Source organism: Felis catus, chromosome E2 (assembly GCF_018350175.1).
Source record: "Felis catus isolate Fca126 chromosome E2, F.catus_Fca126_mat1.0, whole genome shotgun sequence".
NCBI classification, from domain to species: domain Eukaryota; kingdom Metazoa; phylum Chordata; class Mammalia; order Carnivora; family Felidae; genus Felis; species Felis catus.
This window is the reverse complement of record NC_058382.1, coordinates 31167667-31191722: the sequence shown is the minus strand read 5'-3', so window position 1 is coordinate 31191722 and position 24056 is coordinate 31167667. Positions and strand designations below refer to the sequence as shown.

General features: G+C 38.9%; 1 protein-coding gene and 1 long non-coding RNA gene across 5 annotated transcripts in view; one reads left to right on the top strand and one right to left on the bottom strand.

Annotated features, from left to right (window-relative positions):
* Positions 1-11171, top strand: part of RPGRIP1L (RPGRIP1 like) — a 108239-nt gene extending 97068 nt beyond the window's left edge. Inside the window, exons 29-30 of one of the 4 annotated variants that reach the window (XR_006590714.1) lie at positions 5217-5338; positions 10667-11171. Coding sequence is in view for 1 of the 4 variants with exons in the window: in XM_045046920.1 (XP_044902855.1) it covers positions 12-41 (30 nt within the window). In the remaining 3 variants the exon portion in view is untranslated. Of the gene's footprint in view, positions 1-11; positions 1208-5216; positions 5339-10666 lie in introns of those variants that run through there. The other 3 variants (XR_006590713.1, XM_045046920.1, XR_006590715.1) reach the window with 3 other exon arrangements.
* The window catches only part of LOC123382412, a 29454-nt gene that overhangs the window by 2769 nt on the left and 2629 nt on the right, over positions 1-24056 (bottom strand). The gene's annotated exons all lie outside the window — the stretch shown is intronic.

Genomic DNA, 24056 nt, shown 5'->3' with positions numbered 1-24056 from the left:
CATCCTAATAGGACAAGAAATTACCCGTTCCTACTACATAACTAGGAGAAAGAAAGTTCTACGGTCTTCACCTTACATGTGAGTGGAGGAAATAAACCTCAGCTCAGAAGCCCACACTAGAGGAGGAGCAAGGCAAGGGTTGAGCATAAGAGAAGTGAGTGTGACAGGATTCTAGTGGCAGCAGAACTCAGACAGCATCAACTCAAGGTCCCTCAGTAGGGCGAGGGCATGCTGAGTGGGGAAATGCTGAGAACATGTCCAAGGCCTGGTGGGGCAGTTATTAGCTACTGGAAAAATGAAAGAAAGGCGCTTGAGAAGTACATAGGACCAGAGGTAGTAACCTTGGGAAGACACCTGGAAGAGAGGGAAGCACTTTGATATGGGGAGGTATCCTTGGAGACGTGATAGTGAAATGAAAGAAAGAACCAGCTGAAACTATGGGCCCCAATGAAACGAGATAGTATCACTAAATGGTATTATCATTAAAAAGAAATAATTTATTAAAGAAGCTTCACTGCAGCCACAGAAGAGGATAGTCTTGAGCTAAGAAACCCTGTAAGCTACCCAAACCTCTTCCCGGTCTATTGGATTATCCTCTCTGGCCTGTCCAGGAAAATCCAAAACAAATCAGTTTTACTTAAACTGCCCTGTATCCATATTGCATGAGAAGAGAAAAAGAAAACTTTTCAGTAGGATGGAGTTCTACCTAGTAATGATGAATTTGATGGTTTGGATTAGCCTTCCTGTGAGAACAAGTAGAAAATCTGACTTTATATACACACACACACATATTATATATGAAGTGTTTGGAAACATCAAAATGCCACCAGCTACCTAGGCTATAGGAACTCACAAGAACAAGATGTGGGAACAGAGGAAAACCAGAAGGTGAGCCAGGCATTAAAGCCAATTTGCTTCTAGAGGCGTCTGCCAATTTGAAAGCATGAGTGAGAAGCTGAACAGAGCTTTCAACAGATTCATGGGACTTTGAAGAACAAAAATTGGAAACTTAGAGTCCACCGAAGACAAGAATTGAGAGCCCCCAGTAAATCCTTCAGGCTCAAATCATTCCTGCATTTTTTACGTACAATGTTTAGTACACATTAAAAAAAAAAAAAACTAGGCACGCGAGGAGACAAGATCATGTGACTGAAGACTAAGACAACAAACAAGTGAAATTCCCTCAAGTAAATCAGAAAAAGGAGTCATCATCCATGAACCCCCCCAAAAAAATGTTTAATATGTTAATAGAGTTAAAAAACAATCTTAAATTTGACATGGAAATGGATGTTCTTGACCAAAACCAACTGGAAATTTTATAAATGAAAATTACAAATAAATTAAGAATTCACCAGGTGAGTCTAACAGCAAATCAGACACTGAAAGATGACTTATTGAACTGTGAAAAAATTTATTTAAAAAAAATATTTATTCCGGGGCACATGGGTGGCTCAGTCAATTAAGCATCTGATTCTTGATTTTGCCTCAGGCCCTGATCTCATGGTTCATGAAATCGAGCCCTGTATCAGGCTCTGTGCTCTTAGCACAGAGCCTGCTTCGGATTCTCTCTCCCTCTCTGCCTCTCCCCACAGGTGCACATGTGCACGCTCTCTCTCTCTCTCAAAACAAATAAACATGAAGAAAAATACAGATATTTCATCTTTTTAAAAAAATATCCATTCTTGGGCGCCTGGGTGGCTCAGTCGGTTAAGCGTACAACTTCAGCTCAGGTCACGATCTCTCAGTTCATGAGTTAAAGCCCCATGTCAGGCTGTGTACTGACAGCTCAGAGCCTGGAGCCTGCTCCGGATTCTGTGTCTCCCTCTGTCTCTCTCTGCCCCTCCCCTACTCGTACTCTGTCTCTCTCTCTCTCTCTCAAAAATAAATAAACATTAAAAGAAATTTTTAAAAAATCCATTCTGATGCATGGAAAGTAACCAAAAAAGGGGAGGGTGGGTATTACAAGACATAGGAATGTATGGAAAGTTGTACCCATAATTGAAGTCCCAGGAGAGGAAAAAGAGGATTAGAATCAATATTCCAAGAGATAATGACTAAGACTTTTTCAGAATACATATGAGGCACAGATACAAGAATGACCTCATTCTGTATGCCCAGGCTTGGTAAACACAAAATCACTGAAGACACATCCTAGAAAAACTGCTGAAAACCAAAGGAAAAAAAAAGTCTTAAAAGCAGTCAGAGACCTAAGACAACACTAAGACTGAGAGCTGACTTAGCTGAGACTGTGGAAGCCATTAGAAAATGGTATTAAACCCTTCTTGGGCCCTACCTCTTCTCCCTCCTTTATTCACAAACAAGTTGGTTACCACCCCAGGGGACTTGACCAATGGGAGCCAGGAACCAGTGGATAAATACTCCCCCTCTCCATGCCTCTGGCAGAGAGTCCTGAAGTACATTCTATAGGGTTCCGGCAGGAACAAGCCCCATCACTCACAGAAATGATCAGCTTGCCAATACAACTTTGCATTGGCTTTTCCGTTTCATTTCTCCCAGTCCCTCCTAAATTCTGGGCTCATTTCCCAAATAAAATTCCCACATGCCAAGTCCTTGTTTCGGGCCCTGCTTTGGGGGCACCCAGGCTGAAAGTAAGTACTAGGAGTGGCCCTAGAAAGCAGAACATTAGGATGGGACTCTGAAAAGGGGTCACTGACTAATCAGATGGTAAAAAGGATGACAGTATTTATGGCAAATGGTGTGATAAGCTCTGGCATGTGATAGATTCTTGATGACAGTGGATTAAGGTCAGAGCAAGGGGAAAGTGAAGCATCAGGTTATCAGCTTATCGACTTCACTAAATTTACGTGCTCCTTCAACTTTTTTTTAAGCCTAAGAAAAACCTCAGTAAATGACAAACTCCAGAAGGCATAAAGAAAACCAGCCCTGATGCAAAAGAAAATATAATACCATATTCCAACATGAATTAATTATCATTAAACAAGCAATTGCAGATGCTGGGAGAAGACGTAGATCAGGGATTTAAAAACCCAAAATAGAAACTGACAGACTGGAACTAATGGGAACTGATGTTAGGAAAGAAACGAAAACTTAACCTTGAAATGACTAAACTAGAAGGTACCTGAGAGAAAATAAATATGGCTGAAAGTCGACGATGGAAGGTAATGGGTAGAAATGGAAGGAGCCAAGAAAATGAAAGAGGCAAAAAGATCCCGGGAGAAAATGATAGATAGATAATAGGCAAGCATAAGTGCAGTTACAGATGCCAATGAGAAAATAGTGAAGTAGGACAAATATATAATACTATCATTCAAGAAAGCTTTCCTGAAGTAAAAGTAGACCTGAATCTACACATTGAAAGGGCCCACCGTGGAGGAAAATTGCTTCTAAATAGTCAACTCTGAAACGTATCTTAATAAAACAACTAGACATTACAGACAAAATAAAGAAAAAATAATCCTTTCTGGTCCTCTAGGCAAAAAGAACAAGTATGGATGTATGTATGTATTTAATTTAAACTTAAATTCAAGTTAGTCAACATACAGGGCAGTCGGCTTCAGGAGTAGAACCCAGTGATATATCTGTTACATATAACACACAGTGCTCATCCAAAAAAATGCTCTACCCAATGCCCATCACCCACCCAACCCATCCCCCCACCCACCGCCCCTCCAGCAACCCCCAGTTTATTCTTTGTATTTAAGAGTCTTTTATGGTTTGCCTCCCTGTCTGTTTTTATCTTATTTTTCCTTCCCTTCCCCTATGTTCATCTGTTGTGTTTCTCACATTCAACATACGAGTGAAATCATATGATATCTGTCTTTGACTTCTTTCGCTTAGCCTAATACACTCTGGTTCCATCCACATTGTTGTAGATGGCAAGATTCATTCTTTCTCATCGCTGAGTAGTATTCCATTGTATATATATATATACACCACATCTTCTTTATCCATCTGTCAATGGACATGTGGGCTCTTTCCATAATTTGGCTATTATTGATAGCACTGCTATAAACATTGGGGTGCATGTGCCCCTTTGAATCAGCATTTTTGTACCCTTTAGATAAATTCCTAGCAGTACAATTGCTGGGTTGTAGGGTAGTTCTTTTTTTCATTTTTTGAGGAACCTCCATACTGTTTTCCAGAGTGACTGTACCAGTCTGCATTCCCACCAACAGTGCAAAAGTGTTCCCCTTACTCTGAATCCTCACCAACATTTGTTGTTTCCTGAGCTGTTAATTTTAGCCATTCTGACAGGTGTGAAGTGGTATCTCATCACTCATTACCAGGGAAAAACAAATCAGAACAAGTCTTTTATAATGAAAATGAAGTCAGGTTGGCATTAGATTTCTCAAGAGCAACTTAGGAAGCAATGCCTTGGTGAAATAGTCTTACCAAGGTAAAGTGTGAACCAACGATTTTTAGTTCAACTCAGCTAATCTTTCAAATATCAAGGCTATAGAAGAACAATTTTCATCATGGTGCAATTCATATAACACAAAAGTAACTATTTTAAAGGGAACAATTCAGTGGCATTTAGTATATTCACAATGTTATTCTATCTAGTTCTAGAACACTTCATCACTCCAAAATGAAACCCTGTATACATTAAGTATACCCTGTATACCCTATCAGCCCCCTCCCCAGCCCTTGGCAACCACCAATCTGCTTTCTGTTTCTAGGTACTTGCCTATTTTGCATATTCCACACAATATGGAGTCATACAATATGTAACCCTGTTTGCCTTCTTTCACTTAGCATACTGGTTTTCAAGGTTCGTCCCCATTGGAGCATGGATCAGTACTTCATTCCTATCTATGGCTGAATAACCTTCCATCGGATGGATAATCAAAATTTGTTTACCCATTCCTCCAGTGATGGACACTTGGGTTGTCTCTACCTTTGGACTACTGTGAATAGTGTCGCTGTGAACGTTTTTGGTGCAAGGATTTGCTTGAGTACCTGTTTTCAACTCTTTTGGGTGTAGTTCGAAGCGGGTCATGTGATAATCGTATGTTTAACTTTTTGAGGATGTGTTTCCTACAACAAATGAACCATTTTACATTCACACTAGCAGTATACAAGGATTCTAATCTCTCCACATCCTTGCAACGTGCGTTACTCTCCCCTTTCCATTTTTAATAGCCATTCTTAGGAGTGTGAATTGGTATCTCATCATGGTTTTGATTTGTATTTCCCTAATGACATTGAGCATCTTTTCATGTGCTTGGTTACAGAAAAACAATTGCAGACATGCAAGAATTCAGGGAATATTGTACTCGAGCTCTTTGTGAGGAATCTATTAGAAGACCACCTTCATCCAACTAAGATGTGAATGAAGAAACTGTTAGAACTAGTGGTAAGCATGAACTATATTTTACTACAGAACTTCTACCTACCAATATATATACCAAGAATAGTATATAGAAGTTATGTGCTCTGATGAAGTAGATAATTTTTTCTAGTAAGAGAAAAAGGGGAAAAAATGGAAAAGTAACATAAACTCATTAACTTCACATAGATTATAGGTAAGGACCAAAGACACAATGTAAAGCAGACAAACCACATAGTAGAAACCTAAATAAAGAAAACATGAGCATTATATAAATATATTAGATAACTACTAAAACAAAAACACAAGTCATTTTAATCACCAACATTTTTTCTTTATTAAAAAGCAAAGAAAACAAACCAGAGAATGAAAACCACATGGTAAATATCCATAGTAAATGCAACACAAGATAATCAGACAGGGCTAAGATCAAGTATTTAAGTTGTAACCATAAGTGCGAATGGTCTGAACAAACTTGTGAAAAGAAAAATATTTTCAGATTGTCTTATAAGACAAAACTCAACTCTATACTATAAGAGATACTTCGAAAACAAAGTGCAATAAAATTTAAATGATGGGCCAAACTAGACCAGACAAGTGCACATAAAGCAAGCCAGGATTGTGAACTTGATATCTGACAAGACGAAATTCGTGAAGGGAAAAGTGCTTAATGAGACAAAGAATGACACTTTAATAATAGTGAAGGCCGTACTTCACCGTGAAGATACAAATGGTATCAATAACTGTGCATCAAATAACACAGCAGCAACCTTCATAAGGCATAAATACAGGAGATAAGAGAAACACACGGAAGTACATTAATTAGGACAGACTATAGATCAACTCTCAGTTCAAGACAGGGCAGATTGGAAAAGAAATTATACACACACACTCACACACACATATATAATCTAAACAACATAATCCCAAGGTAGATCTTATGAATACATATTGAACCCTTTACCCTTATGAAAGAGAATATTTCTTCTTTTCAAATACATGTGGAACATTCATGAAAATTGGCCATATGTGAGATCACCGAGAAATTTTCAATAAATTCTTTCAAATAAAAATAATGCAAACCAACAACATTGTCTTATCACAATGTAATAAAATGGAAAATAAAATCAAAAGGCACAAATTCTTTTCCATCTGGAAATAAAATGTTATTAAGCAGTTCCTTAGTCAATGGAGAAATATAAATTGAAATTGAACAGTTTCTTAGAAAAATAATGATTATGAAAAACCCTGTATATCCGAATCTTTGAGATACAGTTAAAGCAAAGAAAATGCATAGATTAAACATAAGAATGAAAACAAAAGTGTAACAATAAATGAAATATCTATCTCAAAAGTTAAAAAAGGGACAAAAAGTAACTCTAATGAAAGTAGAGAGAAGGAAATAGTAAAAATAAAAGCATGAATGAGTTAAAAACCAAAAGTAGAATTAATAAATAAAATACTTCTATGAAATAATCAACAAAGTGGACCTAATCATTTATAAAAGAGAGAAAGCACGAGCACAAATGAAAATAGGATGGGGTGCCTGGGCGGCTCATTTGGTTAACCATCCAACTTCAGCTCAGGTCATGATCTCATGGTTCATAAGTTCAAGCCCTGCATCGGACTCTGTGCTGACAGCTCAGAGCCCGAAGCCTGCTTTGGATTCTGTGTCTCCCTCTCTCTCTGTCCCCCCCCCCTTTTATTCTACTCTCTCTGTGTGTCTCAAAAATAAATAAATATTAAAAAGAAAATAGGACAATGGGAGATTGGATATTTAATTGAGTTATTTTTAAACATCATGAGTCTAAATTGTATAATTCTTCGAAAATACTTTGAAAACCTAGATGATATAGCTAATTTTCTGAAAAATACAGCTTTTCAAAATTGAGCCTGGTAAAGAAAGAAAGCTTGAAAGATCAATTTCCACAGAAGAAATAAAGTATTATAATACTAATTCCAAAAAGCACCAGGCTCAGAAGGTTTTACAAGTGAATTCTAATACCCTTCAAAGACTAGATCATTTTAATGCTATTCAGAGTGTTCCAGAGATATAAAAAGAAGGGAAAATCCCCTAATCTTTTAAAGAACTGTATATATCGGAACAGCTTGAGAAGGATAGGTATTATCTCTGCTTTAAATGTCTGGTAGAATTCCCCAGGGAAGCTATCTGGTCCTGAACTCTTATTTATTGGGAGATTTTTGATAACTGATTCAATTTCTTTGCTGGTTATGGGTCTGTTCAAGTTTTCTATTTCTTCCTGTTTGAGTTTTGGAAGTGTGTGGGTGCTTAGGAATTTGTCCATTTCTTCCAGGTTGTCCAGTTTGTTGGCATATAGTTTTTCATAGTATTCCCTGATAATTGCTTGTGTTTCTGAGGGATTGGTTGTAATAATTCAATTTTCATTCATGATTTTATCTATTTGGGTCATCTCCCTTTTCCTTTTGAGAAGCCTGGCTAGAAGTTTATCAATTTTGTTTATTTTTTCAAAAAACCAACTCTTGGTTTCATTGATCTGCTCTACAGGTTTTTTTAGATTCTATATTGTTTATTTCTGCTCTGACCTTTATTATTTCTCTTCTTCTGGGTTTGGGGTGTCTTTGGTGTTCTGCTTCTATTTCCTTTAGGTGTGCTGTTAGATTTTGTATTTGTGATTTTTCTTGTTTCTTGAGATAGGCCTGGATTGCAATGTATTTTCCTCTCAGGACTGCCTTTGCTGCATCCCAAAGCATTTGGATTGTTGTAGAACACATCCAGATGGCCAAACAGGCACATGAAAAGATACTCAACATCACTCCTCATCAGGGAAATACAAATCAAAACCACACTGAGATATCACCTTAAGCCAGTCAGAGTGGCTAAAATGAACAAATCAGGGAACTATAGATGCTGGAGAGGATGTGGAGAAACAGGAACCCTCTTGCACTGTTGGTGGGAATGCAAACTGGTTCAGCCGCTCTGGAAAACAGTGTGGAGGTTCCTCAAAAAATTTAAAATATATCTACCCTATGACCCAGCAATAGCACTGCTAGGAATTTACCCAAGGGATACAGGAGCGCTGATGCATAGGGGCATTTGTACCCCAATGTTTATAGCAGCCAATTTCAACAATAGTCAAATTATGGAAAAAGCCTAAATGTCCATCAACTGATGAATGGATAAAGAAATTGTGGTTTATATACAGATGGCATACTACTTGGCAATGAGAAGAATGAAATATGGCCTTTTGGAGAGAGTTATGCTAAGTGAAATGTCAGACAGAGAAAGACAGATGCCATATGTTTTCACTCTTATATGGATCCTGAGAAACTTAACAGAAGACCATGGGGGAGGGGAAGGAAAAAAAAAGTTAGGGAGACGGAAGGAGGCAAACCTAAGAGACTCTAAAAACTGAGAATAAACTGGGTGTTGGTGGGGGGGTGGGAGGAAGGGGAAAGTGAGTGATGGGAATGAGGAGGGCACCTGTTGGGATGAGCACTGGGTGTTGTATGGAAACCGATTTGACAATAAATTTCATATTAGGAAAGAAAGAGAAAGAAAGAAAGAAAGAAAGAAAGAAAGAAAGAAAGAAAGAAAGAAAGAAAGAAAGAAAGAAAGAAAGAAAGAAAGAAAGAAAGAAAGAAAGAAAGAAAGAAAGAGAAAGAAAGAAAGAGAAAGAAAGAAAGAAAGAAAGAAAGAAAGAAAGAAAGAGAAAGAAAGAAAGAAAGAAAGAAAGAAAGAAAGAAAGAAAGAAAGAAAGAAAGAAAGAAAGAAAGAACTGTATATATCAGGGTGCCTGAATGGCTCAGTCAGTTAAGCGTCCAACTTCTGCTCAGGTCATGATCTTGGGATTTGTGTGTTTGAGCCCCGCGTGGGGCTCTGTGCTGACAGCTCAGAGCCTGGAGCCTGCTTGAGATTCTGTGTCTCCCTTTCTCTCTACCCCTCCCCTTCTCTCTCTCTCTCTCTCTCTCTCTCTCTCTCAAAAATAAAGAAACATTTAAAAAACACTATAACAAGTCATGATCAAGAGGGTTTTATTCCAAGAATGCAACATGGCTCAGAAGGTCTAGAAACACAGCCAAAAACAAAGAAGTTGGAACATCGAAGGTGGCATATCGAGTTAGTGGAGAGAAACAGACTACTCATAAATGATGCCAGAGCCCCTAAAAAAGCATTTAGAAAAAAAACTAATTAGATCGCTACTCCTTCCTTAAAGCAAAATAAATCCTACAAATATTTACATGTAAAAATGAAACCACAAATGCTTTAGATATAAACAAATAATTATTTTTACCATTTCACAAAATCCAGAAACTAAGAAAGAAAATAGTAATAAATTTGACTACACAAAAGTAAAATTTTCTTAATGGCAAAAAAAAAAATCATAAAATCAAAGGAAAAATGAAAAACTTGGGAAAATATTTGCTAGCAATGAAACAAACAGCTAATTTCCTTACTATAAAGAGCTCCTCAAGAAGAAAAAGACCAACAATCCATGGAGAAGTGGGTACAGGATGTGAACAATGTAGAGAAAATTCAAATGATTTAATGAATATACCATTAAACTTACTGAATGTGATGATATTAGATGTGGAAAAGATGCTTAACATGCTCATAATAACAAAAATGCCCATTACAACTGCAGTGAGATATAATTTTCGACTACCAGATTGGCAAGATCAAAAATGTTATAATATGTGGAGCTATCATGACTATGGGAGTCAGGCACACTCACACATTGCCAGTGGAAGGGTAGCTTCCCACAAACACTGCAGATAACTTTGGCAATTCCATCAAAAGAAAAAATACACTTATCCTTTTTTTTTCAAGGTTTATTTTGAGAGAGAAAAAGAGTGCATGCATGCATGCAAGCAGAGGAGAGGCAGACAGAGAGAGAGAGAGAGAGAGAGAGAGAGAATCCCCAGCAGGATCCGCACTGTCAGCACGGAGCCCAACACGAGGTTCAAACTCATGAACCATGAGATTATGACCTAAGCCAAAACCAAGAGTTGGATGCTCAGCTGACTGAGCCACCCAGACGCCCCAATACATTTATCCTTTAATCCAACAATTCCACCGCTATGATTTCACCCCATATATGCACTTGCAAATATAGGAAATGATGTACAGACAAGATTATTTATTTCATCATTGTGTGGAAAAGCAAATGGAAAATACTCTAAATATCAAACAGGGAACTCATTAAAAAATTATGTTACAGTCATGAAATAGAATACTATGCCACTGTTTAAAAGAAGGGGTCAACCTTAGATGTGCCTGTATGTAATAATCCACAAGATACGTATTTGTCTGATTATTATTATTATTTATTTCTTTGTTTATTTGCTTAAAACAATTGGAATTTACGCTCTCAGAGTTCTGGAAGCTACAAGTCCGAAACCAAGGTGCAGGGCCATAGTCCATCTGAAGTCTCTAGGGAAGGATCTGTTCCCTGCCTGTCTCCTAGCTTCTAGTGGTTGCTGGTAAGTCCTTGGCTTCTAGGCACAAAACCCCAGTCTCCCTCTGTCTTCGCAAGATGTTCTCCTCTCTGTGCCTGTGCCTTCAAGACACATTTCTAAGTGAAAAGGTAAAATAATAGTGTGTGGTATATGCAATGAATTATGTAAAAACATGTGCCTGTGCTTGAGTATAAACAAAATATTTTCGGAAGTACATCCAAGAAGTCAGTAAGCGGTAGCTTCTTGGAATAGGAACTGGGTAGCTGGGGAAAAAGTAGGAAAAAAAAACTCATGTTTTACTGTATTTCGGTTTGTATATTTTTAATAGCCATGTTGAGATACATTTCACACACCGTGAAATTCTGCCATTAAAAGTGTACAATTCAGGGGCACCTGGGTGGCTCATTCAGTTAAGCCTCTGACTCTTGGTTTGGGCTCCAGTCATGATCTCGCGGTTTGTGGGTCGAGTCGAGCTCTGTGCTGAGAGTGTGGAACCTGCTTGGGACTCTCTCCCTCTCTCTCTCTGCCCCTCCCCCACTCGCTTGCACATGCATTCTCTTTTTCTCTCTCTCTCAAAATAAATAAACTTTAAAAAAATGAAATGTACAGTTCAGCTATATTCACATAGCCCTGCAACTATCACCAAAATGAAAACTTAGAACATTCTTAGCACTCCAGAAAGAAACCACCTACACGTTAGCAACCATTCCCCATTTCTAGCTTCCCCACCCCTGGCCCCAGGTAACAACTAATCTATTCTCCGTCTCTATTGATTTGCCTATGCTGCACATTTCACATAAATTCCATCATACAATATTGTGTTTGCTGGGACTGGCTTTTTTTCATTTAGCATTAATGCTTTCAAAGTTTACTTACATTGTAGCATGCATCAGTATTTCTTTTTTTTTTTTTTGCTGAATAATATTCCAATAATATGAATATACTACATTTTTGTTCATTCATGAGTTGAAAGGCATTTGGGGGCTATTATGAATAATCCTGCTATGAACAGTTATGTAAAGGTTTTTGTGTAGATGTATGCTTTTATTTTTCTTGGGTATATACCTAGCAGTGAATTTTTTAACTTATAGTAACTCTATATTTAACTTTTTGAAGAATTGCTGGTGTTTCTTTTTTTATATAAAATTTTTTACTGTTTATTCATTTTTGAGAGACAGAACACAGGTGGGGGAGGGGCAGGTCGAGAGGGGGACACAGAATCCAAAGCAGGCTCCGGGCTCCAATCTGTCAGCACAGAGCCCAACGCAGGGCTCAAACTCACAGACTGTGAGATCATGGCCTGAGCCGAAGTCGGATGCTTAACTGAGCCACCCAGGCACCCCAAGGAATTGCTAATGTTTCAGAGTGACCACACCATTTTCCATTTATGCATTTTGAACTCTGAACCATGTGCTAGTACCTATCCACAACAATTAATAAAATATTTTTTAAATAAGTTAGAGTTGTACGCATTGACTTGGAGAAATTTCCATTGTGTATGATGAAGGATATAAATTTCCTAAACTTCATAAACTAAGAAAAATATGTATAATATGCATACATATTATGTATATGTATATGTATATGTATACATATTTGTATAATATAAGCCAAATTTCATAAACGAAGAGAAATATGTATAACATGATTATACTTTTGTAAACTGAAGACCAAAAAATGTGTGTGCGGGTGCATATGCAACTCGTATCAGTTATAAATGCTTTTGGAGGCAAGATAACAATAAACCAGATTAGCAGTGGTTTAAACAAAGGAGTTTGTTTTTCCTCCGTGAGTAGTGGTGTGAATAGAGACAGTTTCTAGCTCATTTCAGCAGCTCAGTAGGGCTCTGAAAGACCTAGACCCTTTCTATATTTCTACTCTTCATCTTTATCATCGCACAGCCATAAGATGCCTACAGCACCTACAGACATCTTATGCGCATTCTGGGCAGGAAGAAGGGCTCTAAATGAGTCATCAAAAGTTTTCCTGGAAGCCCCACCCGTAGCTAACATCTCCTTGGCCCAAACTGGGTCACGTGGCCACCTCTAGCTGCAGGATAGGCTGGGAAACACAGAGAAAGGATTCTCATTATTGGCTTGGACCAATCATGACCCAATGCCAGGACTAAGTATACTGCATTGCAAATAAAGTCAAGATTCCACTAGCAAGGAAGAATGGGACCACTGTCTGACACTCTGTACATGCAAATGAAAGATAATCATATGAGCAGGAGGAAGCATATGGAAGGGCGCACATCCCTGTGCTAACAAGGCTTTGGAAGGGTGGAAGAAGACAAGGCTGAGTGGGGGAGGGGTGGCAATAAAATGGCGATGCAGTCATTAAAACAACAGTGAAGGACTCAGAAACTAAGCCTAGAAAGCAGGACACATTCTAGCATGCACTGAGTAGAACAAGGCCAATGTGAAACACACTGGAGTTACTATCAGTTTCTTAAAAATGAGGAATTGGAGACTCAGAGACTGATGTCAGGAACCCATTGAATGTCTTTGGGTCTATATCCGTGTCATGATCTACAGTAAATGGAACAGAGTTCCCATTTTAAAAACTTGAGTAGGAACTACAAAAAGGGCACTTTGGAGCTCCAAAACCATCTTACAGGAATACAGAGGGGGGGAAACATGGCATATATACAAAAAGAAAAGCCTCAAAAGTAAGGGGCCACAGGCAACACAATAAAACTGGGAATGAAGTGTTTTAACCAGGGGAATGTACAATGGTGTCACATGTTTTCGCAGAGACTGGAGATCGTCCAACATGGCTTGCTCAGAGATGTCTCCCAAGTCTGATCATTGTGTTTTCTCCCCATGACGACAGAGGCAGGGCCAGAGACTCTAAACCAGTTTGGAATAATAGAACTAATGCAGATGGGGTGCATCGGGATGTCTGTAGGGCCTCACCTCATGTCCTTTCTGCCACATGTCAGATTCCAGCTGTGGCATTGGTGGCCAGTTCTGTGATAGCTTCACTTTGCTTCACTCTAACAGCATCTTGCCCAAGGGGCGTATTGTGTTCTTTGCTTTCAGCTCTGCAATTTCTCCAGAAAGAAGGAAGAGTTTACTTAGCCTGTACCAGTAGGAGTTTACTTAGCCTGTAGACAAGCAATAGCAATTTATCGCATAATAGAATGGTACACTTGGGATCAGGCCCAACAGTCCTATCCAGACAGCAATTCAGAGAGCAGCAGTAGGACTCCAAAACCGGTGGCCCAAACTCCCATGCCACCTGACTGGGTTATACCAGTGCCTCTTCCTAAACTCACCCCTGTGGTCCCATGGGACAGGTGGGCTACCCACTACAACTGGGGACCGGAGGAAGTAAAAAGAAGTCTCTAGATTGCTTTATGGGTCAGTAGGCCCAGTTTGTTGGTGTGAGCTGAAAACAGATGGCTGCCACGCTGTACTTTCACTTAAGGATGGCCCCAAAGGATGGGGATGGAGGTCATACATGGGCCCATTGCTGGACTCCCTCCCATCAAGGTTGGTCCTAGCTCCTGCCCTGCTCAATTCGCAGCCTAATGGCAGCACAGACTAACACTGAGCCCTCAGTATGGTACCATCCCTCAAGGAGACCAGCCAGCCATTAATGGCAAGTTGATACACTGTACTTCTATTTTGGAAGAGGCAGTAATTCCTCTGGATATGTCTTTGCCTGCCCCGTCCACAATGCCCCATCAGTATTTCCATCAGATGGATAACATGTTTGATTTACCAAATGACATCCCCCATGACTTTGCCTCAGATCAAGGGGCCCCTTTTTATGGAAGAAGAGATATGACTGCTTGTACCAAATATTGCAGTGCCCAATATCGATCGCTATCCTCATAGACATGGTGGGATGTCCTACTGTGGGCTCAGCTGAAGTGCCCGCACAGAGACAACTGAGCAACTTGAAGTGCTGTCTTCCAGGAGGCAATTCATGTCCTGAGTCTATAGCTAATACAGCAAGCACTTTGTGCCCATAGCTAAAATATGTGGGTCCAGAAACCAAAAGGTAGAAGTAGGAGTGCCCTCCACACCACTCCCAGTAACACGCTTACAGAATATGTGCTTCCCATCCTTACAATTTTAGGTTCTGTGAGGTCCTTGTTCCAAAGAGGGGAACCATTTCACCTAAGCGAACATAGTGAGAGTTCCACAGGAGCCACAATTAGTGCATCATCATTTTGCGCTCCTCATGCCAATTGACTAAGAGGCAAGGAAAAAATAGAAATTACTATAGGTGGTGAATTAATGATGGCCCAAACTGCCCCCCTCAAGAGGTGGGATCTATTTTTCCTCCCCCTTGGATCTGGGCTGTGCCTGTAACTACTTTGACCAAGAGAATACAGTGGAAGAGATTCTATGTTAGCCCCTGAGATCCCCTTTAAGAAGTCCCCTATTTCCTTTAAGCTCTTCTTCAGTTCTCTATCCATCTGAGCTCATTGGCCGATAAACACACAGGCTGTGGTATCTCTTAGACCAGTACTGCCAATATCATTCCCCAAAGATCTCCCTGATACATATTTCATTGGAGTCCAGCTCCTTGCAGTGTGATTGTCTCGTTACTATCATTATCATTTTTTGCCATAGCATAGCAATTCCTGTGCCATGATGTTTAACAAATTCTGATGTTTAACATGTCCACAGAGTTATAGTCATTAGCAGCTGCGGCTTCTGCTACTGGGAACAGCGAAGGAAGGCATTCTTCTATGGAACACCATTACTAACTTCCCAGGGAATGGAAAAACACCTCTGTTGATAATAGTTGGCTTTGAGTTCAAGCAAGGTGTCAGGAGCAGCAGCTTGGGGAGTGGTTGCTGCCTGCTAATCTCAAATCAGGATTGACATGTGCAGCCTGCTCTATTTCTACTGCAGACACTTCACTCGAAATAGCTACACTGATAAACAAAATAATTGTAAATATATATATTTTTTCATATTACATGTGGGAATGATTTGCATGGAAGAATCCTTAAATGGAACATAAAACATCACCATCCAGCTCTAGTCAATACTATATTATTGCTTTTATGGCAATTAACATCCTGCTTTGGGTTAGTCTTGTTATTGTCCCTGTTTTTGTGACTAAAACTGATGACCCAAAATCAAAGACAGGACCCATGAAAGAAATGATTGAGAAGCTGGACTTCATTAAAACTTATAACTTCTGTGCAGGAGACACTGTCAAGGGAGTAAGAACGCTGGGAGAAAATATCTGATGAAGGACTGGTATCCAAAATATGCAAAGGGCTCAAAACTCAACAATAAGGAAATGAACAACCCAATTTAAAACATGGGCCAAAGATCTGGACACCCCATCAAAGAAGATTCACTGATGGAAAATAAGCAAGTGAAAAGATGCTTAACATATGACATGAAGGAATTACATATTAAAACAACAATCACCTACCACTACACATCTACTAGAATGGCCCGAATCTGGAACATTTGGATAGCACCAAATGCTGGCGAGAATGTAGCACAATAGCCATTCTTCAGACATCCGTGATGGGAGTGCAAAATGGTATGGCCACTTTGGAAGACAGTTTGGCAGTTCCTTACAAAGCTCAACATATTCTTACCAAGCAATCCAGCAACTGTGCTCCTTGATATTAACCCTAATGAGCTGAAAACCTACATCCATACAAAAGCCTGCATACAGACATTCATGGCAGCTTTATTCATAAATGCCAAAACTTGGAACAACCAAGATGTCCTTCAACATGTGGATGGATAAATGACGCGTGGTACATTCAGACAGTGGAATACCCCTTGGCACAAAAGCCATGAAAAGATACAAAAGAAACTTAAGTGCATATTACTAAGTGACAGAAGCCAATCTGAAAAGGCTACGTGCTGCGTGATTCCAACTATATGACAATCTACAAAAAACAAAACCATGGAGATAGGAAAAATGTCAGTGGTTGTCAGGGTTAGGAGGAGGGAGGGATGAATAGGTAGAATACAGAGGGTAATGATGGCAGTGAAAGTATTCTGTAAGGTGTTGTAATGGTGGACACATGTTGTTACACACTTGCCCAAACCTATAAAATGTCCAACACCAAGAGTGAACCCTACGTAAACTATGGACTTCGAATGATAATAATGTGTCAGTGTAAGTTCACCAGTTGTAACAAATGTACCACTCTGGTGCAGGATGTAGATAGTGGGGGAGATTGTGCCTGTGAGGTGAGTGGGGTATGGGGGAAGGCAAGAGATTTATATACTTTCTGTACTTTCCACCCAATTTTGCTACGAACCCACAACTTTTCTAAAAAAAAAAAAATAAAGTCTTTTTTAAAAAACTGCAGAAGAGGCTTATATTTTTATCTTCACATTCCTGCTTTTTTGAGGCCCTGGGGCTGTTTAGATATTAAGAAGCTCTTTCATATAAGATTCTTGGGTGACAGTAGAAAAATATAGCTTCAAACTATATGAAAAGAGTCAGCGACAGCTGAGTCCACTGACCAAGGCTGACTAGTTCTTTTTATTTTTTAAACAATATTATTTTTTTATTAAAAAATTTTTAATGTTTACTTAGTTTTGAGAGACAGAGGGAGAGAGACAGGTGCAAGCAGGGGAGGGGCAGAGAGAGAGGGAGACACAGAATCCAAAGCAGGCTCCAGCCTCTGAGCTGTCAGCACAGAGCCCAATGCAGGGCTTGAACCCACGAACTGTGAGATCATGACCTGAGCCAAAGTTGGACGCTTAACCAACCGAGACACCCAGGCGCGCCCAAGGCTGACTAGTTCTACTACTACCTGACTGCATATCCATAATCAAGCCAACTTCCTTGCATCTTTCACCTTAACCTGATGTGAGCATATTGGGCTACACAGTTCTAAAATCAGGTGCATTTCAAAATTGTGATTCTTTTATTTTCATTTTCCATTTTTTACATCCAGAGAAAATGTGTTATGGTTTCAGGGCCACTGTCACACTGGACTCAATAATTCTAGAGAGAATGTACTTTGGAAGTCAGGCAGCTGCTTATGTTAGGTAAATACGAGGAAAGATGTTGCAGGACTAGAGACTTACGTTTTTAAAAAATGTGTAATGATCCAAGAGACATTACCCAGCAAATTTGGTACTACTCTGTCCTTCACAGAGGAAAGATCCAGAGCTGATGAAGCATCCATTGTGATTCACCCAGAGAGGTTCTCAAGGACAGATTTCCCCCCAGTATGGGAAGAATCAAATGATTCAGTCTGAAGGGACATGGCTGTAACAGAAGACACGTGGAGAAGATATTTATGAGATGGAATGAAAAGAGCTGTGGACACTTACCAGATTTTATATTCTTAAGAGGTAAAAAGAGGATTATACTTTGAAAAGATAAACAAGTTAACCTGATTCGTCAGGAAAAAAAGAGAGATGACTCAAATAAATAAAATCAGAAATGAAGGAGGAGAAATAACAACCAAACAACAGAAATACAAAGGATTATACGAGAATACCGTGAAAAGTTACCTGCCAACAAATTGGACAACCTAGAAGTAATGGATAAATTCCCAGACATACAACCTTCCAAAACTGAATCAGGAAGAAATAGAACATTTGAACAGACTGATTCCTAGCAATTAAATCAATGAATCAGGAATCAAAAACTCCCAAAAATGAAAAGCCCAGGACCAGATGGCTTCCTAAGTGAATTCCACCAAACATTTAAAGAGGAGCTAATACCTATTCTTGTCAAAGGATTCCAAAAATAGAAGAGGTAGGAAAGTTACCAAATTCATTCTACAAGGCCAGCATTATCATGATACCAAAACCAGTTGAAGACACTACAAAAAGAAAAAAACTAGAGGCCAATATCTCTGATGAACATAGATACAAAAATCCTCAAGAAAATATTAGCAAGCCAAATCCAACAATTCATTTAAAAAAATCATTTGCTACAATCAAGTGGGAGTTATTCCTGGAATGCAAGAATGGCTCGGTATTAACAAATCAATGTGATACATCACATTAATAAAATAAAGCATTAAAAAACCAAATGGTCATCCCAATAGAGGCAGAAAAAGCATTTGACAAAGTACAACATCCGGTCATGACAAAAAAAAAAAAAAAAAAAAAAAAAAAACACTCAACAAAGTAGATTTAAAGGGAACATACCTCAACATAATAAAGGCCATGTATGAAAAACCCACAGCTAACATCATACTTAATCATGAAAAACTGAGAGCTTTTCCTCTAGGATCAGAAATAAGACAAGGATGTCCACTCTCACTTTTATTCAACATAGTACTAGAAGTCTTAGCCACAGCAATCACACAACAAAAAGAAATAAAAAGCATCCAAACTGGTAAGGAAGAAATAAAACTTCCACTATTTGCAAGTGACATGATACTATATATAGAAAACCCTAAAGACTCTACCAAAAAAAAAAAAAAAAAAAAAAAAAACTGCTAGAACTGATCAATGAATTCAGTAAAGTCGCAGATTACAAAATTAGTATACAAAATTTTGTTGCATTTCCATATGCTAATAATGAAGTAGCAGAGAAAGAAGTTAAGGAAACATAGGGTGCCTGGGTGGCTCAGTCAGTTAAGCATCCGACTTTAGCTCAGGTCATGATCTCACAGTTTGTGAGTTCAAGCCCCACATCGGGCTCTGTGCTGACAGCTCAGAGCCTGAAGCCTGCTCCGGATTCTGTGTCTCCCTCTCTCTGTCCCTCCCCTGCTCGCACTCTGTCTCTCTCTCTCTTTTAAAAAGTAAATAAAGATTAAAAAAATTTTTTTAAGAAATTAAGAAAACAGTCTCATTTACAATAATACCCAAAATAGTAAAATACCTAGGAATAAAATTAACCAAGGAGGCGAAAGCCTTGTACTCTGAAAACTATAAAACACTGATGAAGAAATGGAAGATGACACAAACAAATGGAAAGACATTCCATTCTCATGGATTGGAAAAATCAATATTGTTAAAATGTCCATACTACTCAACGCAGTCTACAGATTTAATGCAATCCTTATCAAATCAAAATACCAGCAACATTTTTCACAAAACTAGAACAAATAATTTGTATGGAACCACAGAAGACCCCAAATAGCCAAAGCAATCTTGAGAAAGAAGAACAAAGACAGAGGTATCACAATCTTAGATTTTAAGATATAGTACAAAGCTGTAGTGATCAAAACAGTATGGTATTGGCACAAAAATAGATACATAGAACAATAGAACAGAATAGGGAGTCTAGAAATAAACCCATGCTTATATGGTCAATTAATCTACAACGAAGGAGGCAAGAACATACAATGGAGAAAAGACAGTCTCTTCAACAAATGGTGCTGGGAAAACTGGATAGTTACATGCAAAAGAATGAAATGAGCACTTTCTTACACTATACACAGAAATAAACTCAAAATGGATTAAAGGCCTAAACGTGAGACCTGAAACCACAAAACTCCTAGAAAAAATAAACATTAATTTCTTTGACATTGGCCATAGAAACATTTTTCTAGATATGTCTCCTCAGGCAAGGGAAACAAAAGCAAAATTAAATTATTGGGACTACTCCAGAATAAAAAGCTTTTGCACAACAATGGAAGCCATCAGCAAAATTAAAAGACAACCTACTAAATGGGAGAAGATATTTGCAAGTTATTTATACAATAAGAGGTTAATATCCAAAATATATAAAGAACTCATACAGGGGCTCCTGGCTGACTCAGTCAGTTAAGCACCCAGCTCTTGATTTCAGCTCAAGTCATGATCTCATGGTTTGTGAGTTCGAGCCCTTTAACATGCTCTGTGCTGGCAGCATGTAGCCCGCTTGGGATTCTCTCTCTCCTTCTCTCTTTGCCCTTCCCTTGCTCTCTCTCTCTCTCTCTCTCTCTCTCTCAAAATAAAATAAACATTTAAAAAAAGATACAACTCAACACCAAAAAAAATCCAATTAAAAATGGGCAGAGGACATGAATAGACGTGTTTCCAAAGAAGACCTACAGATGGCCCACAGACACATGAAAAGATGCTCAACATCACTAATCATCAGAAAAATGCAAATCAAAAGCACAATGAGATATCACCTTACAGCTGTCAGAATGGCTAGAATAAAAAAAAAACGTGAAACAACAAGTGTTGGTGAGGATGTGGAAGAAAAGGAACACATGTGCATTGTTGGTGGAAATGCAAGTTAATGCACCCACTGTGGAAAACAGTATGGAGAGTCCTCAAAAACTTACAAATAGAATTACCCTATGATCCAGTAATTTCACTACTGGGTAGTTACCCAAGGAAAATGAAAACACAAATTTGAAAAGACATGTGCACCCCTATGTTTATTGCTGCATTACTTACGGTAGTCAAGATATGAAGGCAACCCAAATTTCCACCCAGAGATGAATGGGTCAAGACGATATGGTGCATATACACAATGGCATACCACTCGGCCATAAAAAAGAATGAGATCTTGCCATTTGTACAATATGAACGGACCTAGGGGGCATAATGCTTAGTGAAATAAGTCAATCAGAGAAAGACAAACACCTTATGATTTCACTCGTATGTGGAATTTAAGACACAAAACAAAGGAAAAGAGACAAACACAAAAATTAACTTTTAAATACAGAGAACAAATTGGTGATTGCCAGAGGTGGGGTGGATGGGAGGATAGGTTAAAAAAATAAAGGAGATCAAGAGGACTTATCTTAATGAGCGCTGAGTGACATATAGAATTGTTGAGTCATTATATTGTACACCTGCAACTAATCCAACACTCTGTTAATTATACTTCAGTTTTCAAAGAGAGGATTGCACTTGTGGTAATGGCAGAATAACAACTAAAACCTCTGGATAAAATCTAAAAAAACAAATATTTGGACACGCTGGAGAAAGTCCCAAAGCAGGAAGAAACTTAAAAAATGTTCTCTTTAGGGGCGCCTGGGTGGCTTAGTCGGTTAAGCGTCCAACTTCAGCTCAGGTCATGCTCTCACTGTTTGTGAGTTTGAGCCCCGCGTCAGGCTCTGTGCTGACAGCTCGGAGCCTGGAGCCTGCTTCAGATTCTATGTCTCCCTCTCTCTCTCTGTCCCCTCTCCCTCCCCCCCCACCTCACCTCTGCCTCTCCCAACTCTCAAAAATAAATAAACATTAAAAAATTTTTTTAAATGTTCTCTTTCTAACAACAATGACAAAAATGTTCTCTTTCTGTAATATCTCAATCTCTCTCTCCCTCTCGTGCTCTCTCTCTCTCTCTCTCTCTCTCTCTCTCTCTCATACACACACACACACACACGCACACGCACACAACTTTTTGCCTGAGGGCAGGCCTTTGTCAGCCACCACGCAAGCAGTGATAACTCAGAAAACCTCAATCTAGGAGGCATGAATAAGAGGAGTTTAGGGTGACCAAGCAGTTGAAAAACAGGGTGGAGGCAGGGACATCATGAAAAGAGATCCACAGAGGGAGAGCCCTACGTCTACATAAACTCTGCTTAGTCTCTGGCTGTCGCTGACCTATGGTTTCACGGAGCAGATTTTAATCAGTCCAATGAAGAATAAAATAACACAGCTAAGATTTCAGTTGCTGCCTGCCACAGAGGAGATAGGATTTGGAGTTTGAATTCACTTAAATTTTTTTAGTGTTTACTTATTTTTGAGACTGGGGGAAGGGCAGAGAGAGGGGGAGAGACACAGAATCTGAAGCAGGCTCCAGGCTCTGAGCTGTCAGCACAGAGCCTGACATAGGGCTCAAACTCACGAACGGTGAGATCATGACTTGAGCCAAGGTCTGATGCTTACCTGACTGAGCCACCCAGGCATCCCAGGGTTTGAATTCACTTAATTCACTGCTAATAAAGAGTATAAAAAAAAAAAATCAAGAATCTTCAGAGAAACATAATGAATCCAAGGTCTTTACAACATCTCATTCACAAAATCCAGGATATCATCCAAAATTACTAGACATACAAAGACACAAGAAAATGTAATCCACACTCAAGAGAGAAGGTAACCAACAGAAACATTAACCCCAAGAAGACCCAGATACTGGGATTGGCAAACAGAATTTTAAAGTGACTATTATAACCATGATTAATAATGTAAAGAAAAATATGTTTGTAATAAACTAACACATAGGAAATCTGAGCAGTGAAATAAAAACAATTTAAAAGAACCAAGAGGAAATTCTAGAACCAAAAATTAAAGTCTGAAGTAAAAAATGCATAGCCGATTGTACATAACAAAAGAGTTATTGAGTTTAAAATGTATCAATAAATAGGGAGCACAAAGGAAAAAAGATTACAGAAGTAAACACAGCCTCAGTGGTCTGTGGGAAAATGTGAAAAAGCCAGGGGAAGAGAGAGAAAATGGAAAAAAATATTTTAATGAGCCAAGACAGAATATATAGAAAGTAAAGTGTACCTAGGCATATCATACTCAAACTGCTGAAAACTAAAAATGCAGAGAAAATCTTGATCAAAGAGAAATTACATAATACATGTCCAGGGGCAAGGCTACAAATGACCTCTGGCTTACCGCTTGCAAAAGACAGAGGCCAGTGGAACCACATCTTTCAAATGCTGAGAGGAAATAACATTGTCAACTCATCATTGTATATCCAACAAAAATATCCTTCAAGAATGAGGCAAAATGAAAACATTTTCTATAAATAAAAGGTAAGAAAATATTACCAGCAGACCTGCACTGCAAGGAATCCTAAAGGAAATTCTTCAGGCTGAAGGGAAACCATACTGGCTAGGAACTCCCCATTAAACCTGCCACTAACATTGTAAAACAGTTATGACCAAATATCACCAGGAACCCATTTCTCTCCCAATGGAGGTATAAAATATTAGGTAATCATTAGTGCAGTTTACAAAGTATTTCTGGTTTTCTTCATTTTAGGCATATGATAGAATTGCCAATTCTACTTTTGGGGGTTGGGTGTGGCCGTATGATTTGCTTTAGTCAATGCAATGGGGCAGAAAATGTATTAGAGTGTACATTTTGTCTCATTTCCTTTTTCTGGCCTTAATAATCATGCAACCACAGGGATGGTATAGACCCTGGGCAATCTTCGATGGATAATAGAATATGAGTGAGATTTTTGGGGGTTGTTTGTTACCACAGCATAACCTAGCCTATCCTGCCTGATACAGGAAGCAGTACCTAGAAATGGTAACACCACCACGAAGGAAAATATATGGCACGGCTTAGGGGGCAAGCATTCAACTGCAGAGAGACTGCTATGTTGGTGCCTGGAAGGTGTATGATTCAGGCTTGCAATGGCAAAACGTGATTAAACCATCCCTGTGATAACTTGGAAGGTAGGCAATTTGTCCAATCAAAACTCTTTCTTTCTG